We start from the raw sequence: 14,045 nt of genomic DNA, 5'->3' as shown, positions 1-14,045 counted from the left end.
CTTATGATTGAGTAAGAAATTCTGGGCTGAAACAATTACTACTGCTTGTTATTTGATCAATAGATCACCTTCTTATGTTATTAATTTTAAAACTCCTATTGAATTGTGGTAAGGTAGATCACCTAAATTAAATCATTTGAGACCTTTTGGATATCTTGCCTATATCCATGTGAATCAGGGTAAGTTGAACCTTAGAGCTTTAAAAGTTGTTTTCTTAGGATACCCTACAGGGACTAAGGATTATAAAGTCTGGTTAATTGATGAATTAAAATGTGTGATTAGCAGGGATGTTGTGTTTAATGAATCTATTTTTTATAAAGATCTATTTATCTCTAACTCATCTCAGTCTAAATAGGTTTATATTAAGGTGGAGAATTCTGACTTTAGTAACTTTTACAGTTTTTAGTCAAGTGATGGACCTGGTTTGGGCTCAGATCCAATTCATGCTCCAAAGTATGAAGATAGGGGTTTGAATTAGCAACCATCACAGAGTCAAGGTCAAAGTAGTTTATACAGTAATGCTTATTTTGATCTTTTTGATTATCAATTAGCTAGAGATAGGTCTAGAAGAGCTATTAAACTGCCATATAAATATGTTGCTACTCTAGGCTTTGAAAATGTCATCTTATATCATATGCATTTAATATAGGTGATTGAATTGAATGAACCTTGAAATTTCAAACAAGCCTATATAAGTAAACACAAAAATGAATGGTTAAATGTCATGCAAGCTGAGATGGATTCCCTGCATAAAAATAACACATGGATTCTTGTTAAAAGACTTGTAAATAAAAAAATTATAGGTTGTAAATGGGTTTTTTAAAAGAAAACTTGTTACTCTAGCTTTGAAAATGGAAGGTTTAAGGCTAGAGTTATTGCAAAAGGTTTTTCCCAAGTAGAAGGAATTGACTATCATGACATTTTTTCACCTATAGTTAAACATACATCAATAAGGCTTATTTTATCGGCTATGGTATTATTTGATTTAGAACTTGAACAACTAGATGTTACTACTACCTTCCTTCATGGTAATCTAGAAGAGCAGATTTATATGGAGCAATCAGATGGTTTTGAGAAACCTTAATTTGAAGATATGGTTTGCTTACTAAAAAGGTCATTGTATGGCCTAAAACAGGCACCAAGACAATGGTATAAAAGGTTTGATGACTATATGCTCTCTATTGGCTTTTCTATAAGTAACTTTGATAATTGTGTTTATTTTTGTAAAACTAAAACAGATAGTTATGTTTACTTGTTGATATATATGGATGATATGCTTATTGTCTCAAAGAAAATAAGTGATCTGAATAAATTGAAAAAATTGTTAAAAGATGAATTTGAAATGAAAATTTAGGACCTGCAAAAAGAATCTTAGGCATAGATATTAATAGAGATAGGATTAAAGGTATTTTAAATCTGTCTCAATCTGTGTATATTAAAAAGGTTTTTGAATTGTATGGTATGCATAATGCTAAATCTGTTAATACTCTTATAGTCAAATTGATGTCTGTTTTACATGATTTGCCTACTGATGAATCTGAATATATGAAAAAGATTCCTTATGCAAATGTGGTAGGTAGTCTAATGTATATTATGATAGGATCCAGGCCTGATATTGCTTATGCAATTAGTTTGGTAAGTAGGTTTATGAGAAAACCTTGTAAAACACATTGGAATGTTGTTAAATGGGTGTTGAGATATTTGAAAGGTTTATGTGATTTTGGTCTTCTATATACTACATCCGATACTAACAGTTTACTTGTTAAAGGATGTTATGATTCAGATTATGCTATAGATTTAGACAAGAGGAGGTCTCTAACAAGATATATTTTCACATATAGTGATAATATGATAAGTTGGAAGAGTTGCTTACAACATATTGTTGCTTTGTCTACAACAGAAACTGAGTATGTTGCATTAATAGAGGCTACTAAAGAAGCTCATTGGCTAAAAGGTATAATAGAAGAGTTGGGGTTGAGTTGTGCTACTCTTGTGATATATTGTGACTCACAAAGTGTAATACATTTGCCTAGAAATAGTGTTTTTCATGAGAGAACAAAGCATATAGATGTTAGGTTGCATATAAAGGAACTTTTGTCTAAAGGTTAGGTAATTTTGGAGAAAATTGCTTCAGAAGTCAATCCTACTGATATTTTGACAAAAGTTGTTCCAATAAATAAGTTTGAGAGTGCCTTAGACTTGTTACATATTGGAAGTGTGTGAGTCTGTCTTACAGAGGTATTTTTTGCTAGTTAAATTCATGGTTTTTCCTTATAGTTTTCAACAAGGTGGAGTTTGTAATGTTTTGTTTAAAAACTATAAAGGCATTGTTGTAATTGTAGTTAAGGATGCATGAGTCATTTCTTTTATTAAGTAAGGGCAGTTCTATCATTTTGTTAGGCTTTCACACATTTTACCCTAAGTATATAAGTCTTGTGTTACTGTGAACTGAATATGAGAGGGAAATAGGAGGCGTGAGACTACTGGCTTTCTTTCTCTCTAGTTTCTTGCATCTTGTGGTTGTTGTGAAGGAGTTTTGGCTTCTTGAGTTCGATTGGCAACATCTCTTTAGTGAAGTTAGGTTCTCTTTGACTTTGTTTTTACCGTGTATATGCTTTGTATACTGTTTGGTTGTACAAAGGTTGAGATTTGTGTGTTTGTATTCTATAATCGAACTTGATATTAGTGGATTTGACTAGAGGAACGCCTCTGCCTTGAATGTAGGATTTCTTTTACGAAATCCAAATCAAGTATATCGTGTTGTTATATTTCTATTTTTTCCGCTGTGATATTATTTAGATCGAAATATCTTGAGGGTTCAAATATATAAATCTATAACAACATCATCTACATCTAATATCCATTCTTTTAGTTTGCAAGTAATTTTACCAAAATTTTATATGAACCAATTTTCAATTTTGGAAGTCTTAAGTCCTATTCATAGTTAAGACTCACGATACAGAGGAACATCTAGTCAGTTTGGTGTCACAACCTTCTTCTTTAATGAATGTGGAAGCAATGCCATATTTACATTCTTCTATTACATTTATACTCGTCAATAAAGTTCACTGAAAAAAATAAAACCTTAATATAAAGGTTGAGATGTACTTAAATAATTCTCGATGAAGATTGTTGAGACATTGTCTTAATTAACGATGTTTTTGGTCCTCCAATTTACCATGCTAGGGACATTCCCTTGTCTAACCAACTTTGCCTAACGCTATAGGTAAGATTGAATTCAAAGTGATCTTGTTTAGACTCAAAATAAGTTTAGATTGGATGAGCCTGAATACAAACTCGAGACAACGAACACAAATCAAAGTATGAGCTGAGAAGTAGAACTAGAAACGAACCTGAATCCGAACCTAAACTAGAGTTGTGCTTAGCTTGTTTGAACCTTTGCCAAACAATGTCGTTTCCAGTTAAAGATATTTCACTTTCCTTCCAATCCTAAACACGTTCTTGCTTTCATTCCGCGTTTAATGATTTATTTTCCTTTTGTGTTCTAATGCGTCACATATTCACTAGAGCGATGAGATGATCGACGACGACGAGACCACAGGCTGACAAATGACAAGATGATAGGCTCACCAACGAGATGACAAGCTTTTGTTCGCTCTCTATTTTGTAGTTGTTGCTAATGTGACTCCTCCTCTATGTTTCTTGGTGTTCCTCTAATGTATCTTCGATGATTCTCACCATCAATATCATCATCATTATCATCTTTATCTTCAATCAGAAGCAAAATTTCTAGTGGGTGTAGTTCATAATTATGTTTGAGACTTGTGTATGGATGTTTAACCTAAAGCAGGCCTCTGTATTTTTACTTCCATGATGGGTTTCTTCACTTTACAACTATTACCCTATGTTTATTCAATTTGTATTTTTATCTGACATTTTATTATTGAGATGGGTTTCTTCGATCTGAATTTTAATTTCTTCAATTTGTTTTTTCATGAATTTACTATTCATCTCTTTATATATTTTGAACCGAGTTTGAAATGCTAGCTCGAACGAGCATGAGCAGATCATGAACAGTAAAATTATCAAGCGAGCTAAACACGAACATGTGATTGAATGAGCTCAACGAGCCTAAATTAAACCTCAGCTAAGCCTAATCCAAAACGAGCCGAAAATGAGTTAAGCCTTGTTCGGACTCTACTCAACTTATTTCTAGCCTTACCTATAGGCCATCTAAAGTTCTGTATATCCAAACCTACAAAGTGAATCTTGATATTATTAGTCAATTTATACATATACAATAAATGATAAAAAAAATTGAATATTGTTATGGGAAGTGATTGCATGGAGCATAAAGAAAAGCCTAGTTGAGTGTAATGTTATGTCAAGAGGACCTTTCATACAACAAACAAGAGTGAGCAATGTCCTCATGTTTCCTTCGCATAGCCTACCTTATGGAGTTTGTCTTTAAGTTCCAAATCAATCAATACACCTATAAATAACTTTTAAATGTGGTTTGGTCATCTACAAGCTTTCATAATATAGTCTAGAATTATTTTTCTATTTTCTACGCCCAATAGTCTATAGTATTGAATATATCGATGTGTTGAAATCAATTAACCCTAAAGTTGAAATCAATTCATTGTAGTTAACCCAATTGAATCCTAGAAAGTACATCTCCTTAATTTGGTTTGCCTTTAATATCAATGTGTAACATTGGACGTTGGACATCGTTATAATGATTAAACTTTATCTTGTCACCATTACAAACTTGTATAGGGTGAAGCAAACATAGACTTTATTCAGTTAGAATTAGAACTCTAAAGTGGAGTTCCCCCTGTATATTTGTTAGAAGGGTATCAAATGGACAAGCACAATGTTATACCTTTGATCATCAACATCTAGAGACATTTACGCATGTCTTGTTGAATTCTTATCTCTTTATGTGAGCTTCCTACAAATGTTTTATGTTGTATCCTTAAGCCCATGAATCATCAGTTGAACTTCAAAGTGATGTGACTGATGGGATATCTCAGCTTTTGGCTCCAAACACACCGCATAAGAGATGTTTTTCCTTTTTCATTCAGATTTTGAACTGTGAAAATATAGGAAATTTGTATGGATTAAAATTAGGAGTGTATATGCCCTGGTTTAATATGAATTAACAGATTTTCTAAATAAAATTTAAAAAACTATTTGAAATTTTTTTAAACTAAATTAAATTAAAAAAATATGATTTAATCTAATTTATATTATGGTTTAAACTGTAATTATCAATATATTATAATAAATTATACGTATTGTATTATATGATATGATACGATGTAAATAAAAAATAATACATATCATAAGGTATGTTAAATTAATATGATATAGTAAACGTATCATACGATATAATATATATCTTACAATACAATATATATTATTTATACAAAATGATATACTTTTTTCAAGAAAATGATAATGCATTAAGGGTATTTATGAAAATTTTTAAAATGTTAAAGATGTTTGTGATATTTTTCAAAATGATGACGTCTCAATTATAATATTTTATTAGTAATTTATTATTTTAATTTTTAAAAAGTGTATCATACAATATGATATATAATATAATAAATTGAGTTTTTGATATACGAAACAATACACGATTTGATTACTATAGTTTGAATATTTTAAAATTTTATATATATATTATTTAATAAAATCAATTAAATTATAGTTTTTAAAACATAATATAAACATGTAAAATAAATAGAAAATATATATATATATTACACATATACAGAGAATACAAAATAAATATAAACAAGCAAGTTATACATCAAATTACTTATTGGAATATTTTGTCAATATATATATATATATATATATTATAAAAATATGGTTTACAGTTGATTCAGTTTGAAATTCATTCAAACCGCAACCTGAGCTAAAAAAATAAATTTAAAAAATTTCAATCCAAATTAAACTATTTTACAAACTAAACTATAATTTTTAAATAATTCAATCTAATTTTACAATTTAAACTAAATTATACACACCTCTAATTAAAATGAATTTCACCACACTCCAACTAAAAAACAAAAAAACTCCCCAACGCTTTTACCATAAATGTCAAATTTCCTATTAGACGTTAGCGCCCAATAAAGTATCAAAAAAAGTCTTATCACACCTATTATAAAACATCAATTAAACGCTCACCTCTCGTTAGCACTTAGCAAAATTCACTTACCTATCTGATTTTGCTCACTAAAATTATTTTTATCCCATCGGTGTGATTTCTCCTACTAAAATTTCACTTTACATCTCCAAATGTCTATCAAAATATTTATTTAATCCTGTTTTTTAAAAATCGCATCAATTGGTGTAATTTGCTCAGTAGATGTGATCCCAAATCTATTTTGTATCAAAAAGCACACACTCTAAACCATCCTATATCACTTTTTTGTCAACCATATACCGATTTTCACTTTAAAAACCTTAATCATCAAAAAATCCTAAACCCATACCCGAGATAAAAATCTTAAAAAATATAAACACAAACATTATAAAATAAAAACATTTAACAATTTATACTAACGTTTGAACCCATTAAGAAAAATTTAGTTTGACAAGAAGTGATTTCCCATTGAAAATTCTATGGCTTTGATAGGTCTTAATTTAAATATGGGCCAATTTCGATAAAAAAACTGTTATATATTGAGTTAAATTTGTCTGATCTTTAATAATAAATCAATATAACCCTTTTAGTATTAACTAATTTTATATAAACCTTCTCAAATATGACTATTTTAATTAATAATAAAATTATTAAATGATGTGTTATCATATAATTGAAAAGTTTTGAGTAAAGGATAAAATTATATTTAATCGTAGATAACACATTATCTTGATACATAATCAGACAATATACAAAAAGTGCAAATAGTATTATTGTTTTATTAATTACTCTAGTAATTACATGATACTTATATATGTTTTATAGTAACTTCAACTAAAAGAATATACCATCATCCAAGTAATGAATTAGAACATACACCGCTAAAATCAGTCACATAGGAAAGAACCCGGACCACTACAAGGTAGCATTTGTGGGGTCATAAGAACCCTGTATAATTTAAAACAAATTAGCCTATTATTAAGTATTAACTTTGACCATTCCACTATAGGACAAACTTGAAATGTCAAATAAAATATGGAAACTAATATATAATTTCGATTCATTTAATCAATGAAAAGCGGGTCAAACTTTTCTGCTTTTATATCTCCATTATTATAATACAAATCCTACAAAATGAAAGGATGTATCTCTCTCTCTCTCTCTCTGAGATATACGGGTTTGAAGTAGCTTTCATCCAACGTGAGATGAGATAACCATAAGAAGGCTAAAAATTATGTTTCTCAATTGACCCGTTGTATTAGTGTGATGAGAATGACCGGCAATTTTGGAGCAATTAAATAAATATTTCATTATTGAGGGTTATTAAAACCATGACATCATGAGCTTACACAGAATATCAAGAATATAAAAGAGCAACTTGCAATTTCTTGAACTTATTAAAATTAGTGATCGTTGATTGAGTATGACTTATCATTAAATCTGTAAAATATTCTTATAAAAACTAATTCCGAAGTCATTGATAACAATTTTTTTTTTTTTAATTTTTAAATTAGAATGGCTGTCTGACTTTTGAGACAGCCATAAATGTATTATGAATCAATTTGTAATACAATCACGTCTTAGTATAAATATGGTTAGACTAGGGTTTCAGTGAAGTTAGACCACGTTAAAATTAACAATGGCCCACCTTAACCTTGTTGAAATGATCAAATTTTTATTTTTCAAGTTTGAAATTTCTTTGTTTATCATTTTGTCTATTTTATTAATAAAATCTTTTTTTTTTATAAAATTAATGAAAAAATTAATTTTTTTTCTTTATTGAAGCTAAACAATAGTTTATATTTACCAAATTCACAAAATTTTTATACATCCTAATCAATAAACTTAAAAAATAATTATTATAAAAAGTTGTTAATTGGACTAGTCCTCTTCTATTATGATCACCATTGCATTGCCGTCAACTAACTTTTTCAACTTCTTGTGAGTGTGTAACTAAATTGAGTAATATTGTATATACAAACAAATTATACAAACTTCACTCTAAAAAAATTGAAGTAATAGTATCTGATTATGTGATTTTGAAATAAGATAAAAAATTAATAATCATATTACCTAATCACAAGTTTTAATTCAACTTGTATAAATAAATAAATTTATATACATAATTTTACTCTTTTAAATCATGTGTATAACTTCAAGTTACCATTACCTTTGTTTCACTATTAACTCCATTTGATTATGTTAGATCTCACTCAAATTGTCATTTGCTGATTAGATCTTATCATTTCAACCAACTTTGAGACACCTCATTGCCCACAGAAGCTCCAAACTTGTCCAAATTCGTTGACTTCCTATTGGATATTTTCAAACGGCCAAGAAATGAAGAAGGACAAGAAAGAAAAGAAAAAGGCAAACAAATTGAAAAAAGAATACTATAAAGTAGTTACTGTAAAAATGTCATTTGCTTACATTATCAGGGTAGGAAGTTATATTAATTATAGGGTTTGATTCGAATTGAATAGACTTTAAGCTTGAGTTGATTTACATAGAACCAAGTTTTAGTTCAATTCAATTTACATGAAACCAAACTCAAGCTCGAGCCCATTGAACTAACTTCAAAAGAGTTCGAGTTCGACTTGTTTTAGATAATCAAACTCGAGTTTGAGCTCATCACGAACTTTGAACTCAATTCGCTATTAAAATAATATCATTTTAATTGAAATTTCAATATAAGAGAGGTTATGAACTCAATAGTTGTATGTAATATGTAAATAATAAAAATTAGATAGGTTATGTTTTAAATATTATAGTAGTATAGGATAACATGATATTACTTCAATCGTTATTATTTTATTAATAATGTAATTATATGTGATATTTTATATAATAAATAATAGTTGTGTGTAATAAGTAAAATAATAAAAATTAGTAGGGTATGTTTAATAATATTATTTTGTAAAATTGAAGTATGAAATAAATATAATTGTATAATAGATATCTGCAAATACTATTTTCAGTTGTATTATTATGTTGATTATATATTTGATTTAGGCAATATACAATTTACCCCCAAATTTTAGGAGTTAAGCGAAAATACCCTTATATTAAAATATTTAAACGAAAACACCCCAAATATCCTCTTAAATACCAAAACTACCCTTTTAAATTAAATTATTATTTTTTAAAGGGTAATACCAAAACATGATATATTTAAGTAGTCACAATATATAATTGAATTATGGAATAGGTATAATTATGTAATAGACATCTGTAAATATTATTTTCAGTCGTATTATTTATGTTGATTATATATTTTATTGTAAGATTAATCTAAATGGTTGGATATGCTTCAATTAGATATGGGGGAAATTGGATAGAAAAGGGTGATAATGTTATAAAATATGTTGGAGGTAATAGGAAATTGATTAAAATTCCAGAACACACATCATTCGAAGAATTATTGAAATAGTGAGCGACAAGTGTAATATAGATCGACAGATATTTAACATTCAGTTGAGTATGAAACCAAGGCATCTCGACGACGGTGCTCCGATAGAAATTTCGAATGATAAGGATGTTGAGGTTCTTAACGGTCTATCTAACCTCTTCAAAGAATGTGTTCCAGTTTTTGTTATAACTACAGTTACTAATGATAGTTATAAGACTCAACAAGCAAATGAAGATTTTCAGGGTGGGGAGTCGAGCAGTTATCCAGAAAATCAAACTATTGATGTAGAAGAGATTCAAAATATCGAGATCAATCCGAAACAAGAATTCTTAGAGGAAGATTTTACACATATAAATGAAGTTAACGTTGATGCATTATATTGCGCAGAAGAATTCCTTAATGGGGACGAAGCAACTTTTCCAGACTGGAGTGAATTTAATGGAAAGGTTGAATAGAATATTTCAATCGAAGAACCAGAGATTGAAGAGAAGACCTATGGTAATAACGATATTGGAGGTACGAGTTATTTTCCAAAAATAAATCCTGCTGGTGGGAATGTTCTTACTGATGCATTTCATTGGTTACCACCTTTTCCTGATCAACCATCTACATCTAGAAACTCTAAAGCATTGACCGATACTGATTCTCCAAAAGTTTGTACATTATTTCCTAGTAAACAACATGTCATTGATGCGATAACTCAAGACGCATTTCGTAGGGGATATCAATTTTTTGTGGAAAAATCAGACACGCTTAGATGGTTTCTTAAATGTCGCAACAAAGAATGTAAATGGCGTGCACAGGCAGTTAGGGTGGGAGAAACTGATAGCTTTGAATTACGTCGTATGGATAGTTGTCACACATGTTGCAGAAATCAGATATTGCCTCATCATAGGCAAGCAGGTGCTCAAGCTTTGAGGCAGATTTTGAGGACCAAATTCATTTTAGTTGATCGTGTTTATCGACCGAAGGAAATCATTGCTGATATCGCCGATCGATATAAAATTGATATATCATACACACAAGCATGGCGGGCAAGAAATTGGGCGCTTCAATCATTGAGGGGGACACCAGAAGAGTCGTTTATGTTGCTACCAGAGTATTGCCTCAATTTAGAGCGTTGCAATCCAGGGATGGTGACACATATACTAACGGATGAGGAGGATCGATTTAAATACTTTTACATGGCATTCGGTTGTAGTATTCGTGCATTTCAGCAACATATTCGACCGATTATTTGTATTGATGCTGTTTTCTTGAAGGGTCGATATCTAGGTCAACTATTTATTGCTGTCGCATTAGATGGGAATAACCAAATATATCCACTTGCTTTTGGAATTGGTCCTAGGGAAGATCATGACACATGGTGCTGGTTTTTAACAAAGCTGAGGGATTGTATTGGTGAGGTACCTCATTTGGCCATCATTTCAGATCGACATGTCAGCATATTTTCTGCATTGGCTGAAGTTTTCCCTGGTGTGCATCACGGTTATTGTTGTCACCATCTCCATTGTAACATGCGATCCAAGTACAAAAAGAATGCTAAAGTCGCATGGATGTACTGGAAAGTAGCCAAGGCGTACATTGAATTTGAATTCCAACAGGTCATGAAGTCACTGTCCCGTTTGCACCCTGAGGCAATTACATACCTGTGTGAAGTGGGTTATGATCGATGGGCACGAGCATATTTTTCAAGCCATAGGTACAATGTAATGACTACCAATATTGCTGAGTCATTTAATGCCTTGGTCAAACACGCTCGAGGTTTACCTATTACTATGTTGCTCGAGTTCATTAGAGGTACATTGCAGCGATGGTTTTATGAAAGAAGAAATCATGCCAATAAGTTCATATTCACTGTTATACTATGTTATAAATGTGTGTTACTAAACTTATATTTGGTTACTAACCAGATAAATTTTTATTCATATGATTTACAGATGCTTGTACCAGTCCAGTCACACCATGGGTTGAAGATAAGATCGCAAAACGTGTACGAAAGTCTTTGAACTTAGAAGTGCATCCTATAACAACTGAACGATACCAGGTTCTTTGTAGTGGCCAATATGATGCCCTGGTAGACCTGACGGAGCATACATATACTTGTAGAAAATTTCAATTATCAAAGATTCCCTGCATGCACGTTATTGTTGTAGCCAAATATATGAAGCTTACAACCTGCCTTCAATGGGTGCATTCATACTACAGCACAGTTTTTTATCAAACCGTTTATGCAGACGCAGTCAATCCATTGGGAGATCAGTCAAAGTGGCTTCATCCGGAGGAGGCAACTGTTATCCACCCACCATATATGCATCGTCGTCGTGTAGGACGTCCAGCAAATAAGAACAGACGGCCTTCTCAAAAAGAGGTTGTTGAACAACTTATCTGTAGCCGATGTCATCAACCTGGACATACAAGACAGAACTACAGAAACCTTGTTCCAGTACCTAGCTCTATAACATCAAGTTCAAGAAGAAAGAAGAAAGATGGGAAATAAATGCAGTTGTTATTTGTACTTGTTAATGTTAATATAAATATTGTTTTTGTACTTGTTTTTGTAACTGTAATGTTTGTGGATGTTAATTTTAATATAAATGTTGTATTTGTATTTGTTTCTGTAAACCTAATATTTGTGATTGTTATTGTGAATATTATCTTTTTATATTGGTTTTTTTATTTTGGGTCTACAAAGATCCTTCGATTACGCTTCACAATTCCTTATATCGAATCACATGCATATTCAACCCTAATAAAGGCTATATATTGAAAGTTGAAAACAAATTATATATATATCTTGCAAATATTCTCAATATTTACAAATACATTAAAAATAAAATGAAGATAAAAATTTGAGTAAAGAGAAACTTACCTTAAATAGTTGAAAAATTATTTTAAGGGATGTTAATTTTATCTTGAATAAAAATTCATACTGGGTGGTTTGTGAACTCCAAATTCAAATCAAAATTGTATCCAATCTTGTATTCGTATAACGATGAAACTATATATATATATATATATATATATATATATATATATATATATATATATATATATATATATATATAAAATTTAAATATATAGATAATATATCATTATATAATTAGATGATTTTAAATTAAACATAACGTAAAACTTATCAAATATATAGATAATATATCATTATATAATTTTATTTTTTTTATTATATGAAATTCTTAACTATCAAGTGATCTTTTTCAACTTTTCTCAAGTATTTAATTTTAACTATAGTCTTTTAATATTTATTAATTCTTTGATGAAGTATTTTTAGCTATATATTTGTTATGAACATATAAATGAATCAATATATGGATAAATATATATACAAATGAATAAATAAACATATATACAAATACAAATAACATATACAATAACCATCAATCAATATCTTGAAAATATAGCTGCATGCCTAAACGAGTGCGCAGGCGTAACGAGTCCTCCCCCTCAAAACATAACGAGCGGTGAAGTGCTAAACACTCGATGTATTGTAACATGAACACCCCACAGTCACCTGATAGGGGCTCCTGCTGCGGTATATCCACTACCCTATGCAATGAAAATGGATCGTCCCGTGGACTCCGATGCGAATCGGCCCAAAATGATGTCGCAGCTAGTAAATGTGGTATCATCGACGTATATCCCAACATATTTTGCCTAAATAACTCCGGGTCAGCTGTGAAACTCTGTAAGGAGTCGTAAACCGTAATCTTCCACTCCTTCAAATCCAACACCCCTGCTACCCAATGAGCATTCTCAAAGTTTATTGGGATAAAAACCTGCACACGTTGATATAATTGTAATTTGATCTTAATTGATTATTCTTAAAAAATATACTCAAGATTCGATTACTAACCTCATCGATCATACCCCAAGGTTGCAAATGTAACTTAGGTGGGTAATCTGCATCCACCATACGTGTAAAGAAAGAAGGGAACTGGTAGCTATTCGGATCTCTCGTCCAGACCGCATACTCATGAGGGATGTATCCAATAAAACAACTCAAAACCGTCGTCCAATTCTGCCAAACATTCGTAGTATCATCATGTTGGCGACGACGTAATAACCCCAAAAACAAATCAACATGCTGAAAAAATAGAAGATATAATGTCATCAGGCCATACAAGGATTATCTAACCAAAATACGAAATTTATTTGTTAGAGTGAACTCACCTCGTTAGACAACCATTCGGAGGTGTTCATGAGTGTACCCCAAAATGCTGCTTTGGTCCTCTGACCTATGTCATACACATGACGTTTCTCGAACAAGTTTGACTATGCATACCACTTCTTGAATACCTCCTCCCGTTCGGTTCTCTATAATTGCACAGACGGTCTTGTTCGTTGGTCTCGGGGTTTCAGAGGATTCATGTATGGACTACGAATCAGGGGTCCCTTCTTGATAATCCTACCACAAACTATGCGAAAATATTACACCAAAACAAATGATATGTTAGGTCAAATGAATAATAAATAAATAAATTTAGTAAAAATCAG

At 30.7% G+C, this 14,045-nt stretch overlaps 1 protein-coding gene across 1 annotated transcript; it reads left to right on the top strand.

The window, feature by feature from the left end:
• Window positions 1–11,047: 11,047 nt before the first annotated feature.
• Window positions 11,048–12,030, top strand: LOC123214249. The gene is made up of 2 exons (XM_044634026.1): window positions 11,048–11,330; window positions 11,471–12,030. Exons 1-2 carry the CDS (start codon window positions 11,048–11,050, stop codon window positions 12,028–12,030), a joined length of 843 nt encoding a protein of 280 aa, XP_044489961.1.
• The last annotated feature ends 2,015 nt before the right edge of the window (window positions 12,031–14,045 follow it).

The sequence above is a fragment of the Mangifera indica genome, chromosome 4, assembly GCF_011075055.1.
Source record: "Mangifera indica cultivar Alphonso chromosome 4, CATAS_Mindica_2.1, whole genome shotgun sequence".
Taxonomy (NCBI): domain Eukaryota; kingdom Viridiplantae; phylum Streptophyta; class Magnoliopsida; order Sapindales; family Anacardiaceae; genus Mangifera; species Mangifera indica.
Note: the sequence above shows the minus strand (reverse complement) of the source record. Positions and strands in the feature narration are given on the sequence as shown.

Coding starts and splice junctions, on each gene's coding strand:
- LOC123214249 (XM_044634026.1), top strand. CDS start 11,048: ATGCGATCCAAGTACAAAAAGAATGCTAAAGTCGCATGGATGTACTGG. Junction 11,331..11,470: donor GTTGCTCGAGTTCATTAGAG/GTACATTGCAGC, acceptor TATGATTTACAG/ATGCTTGTACCAGTCCAGTC.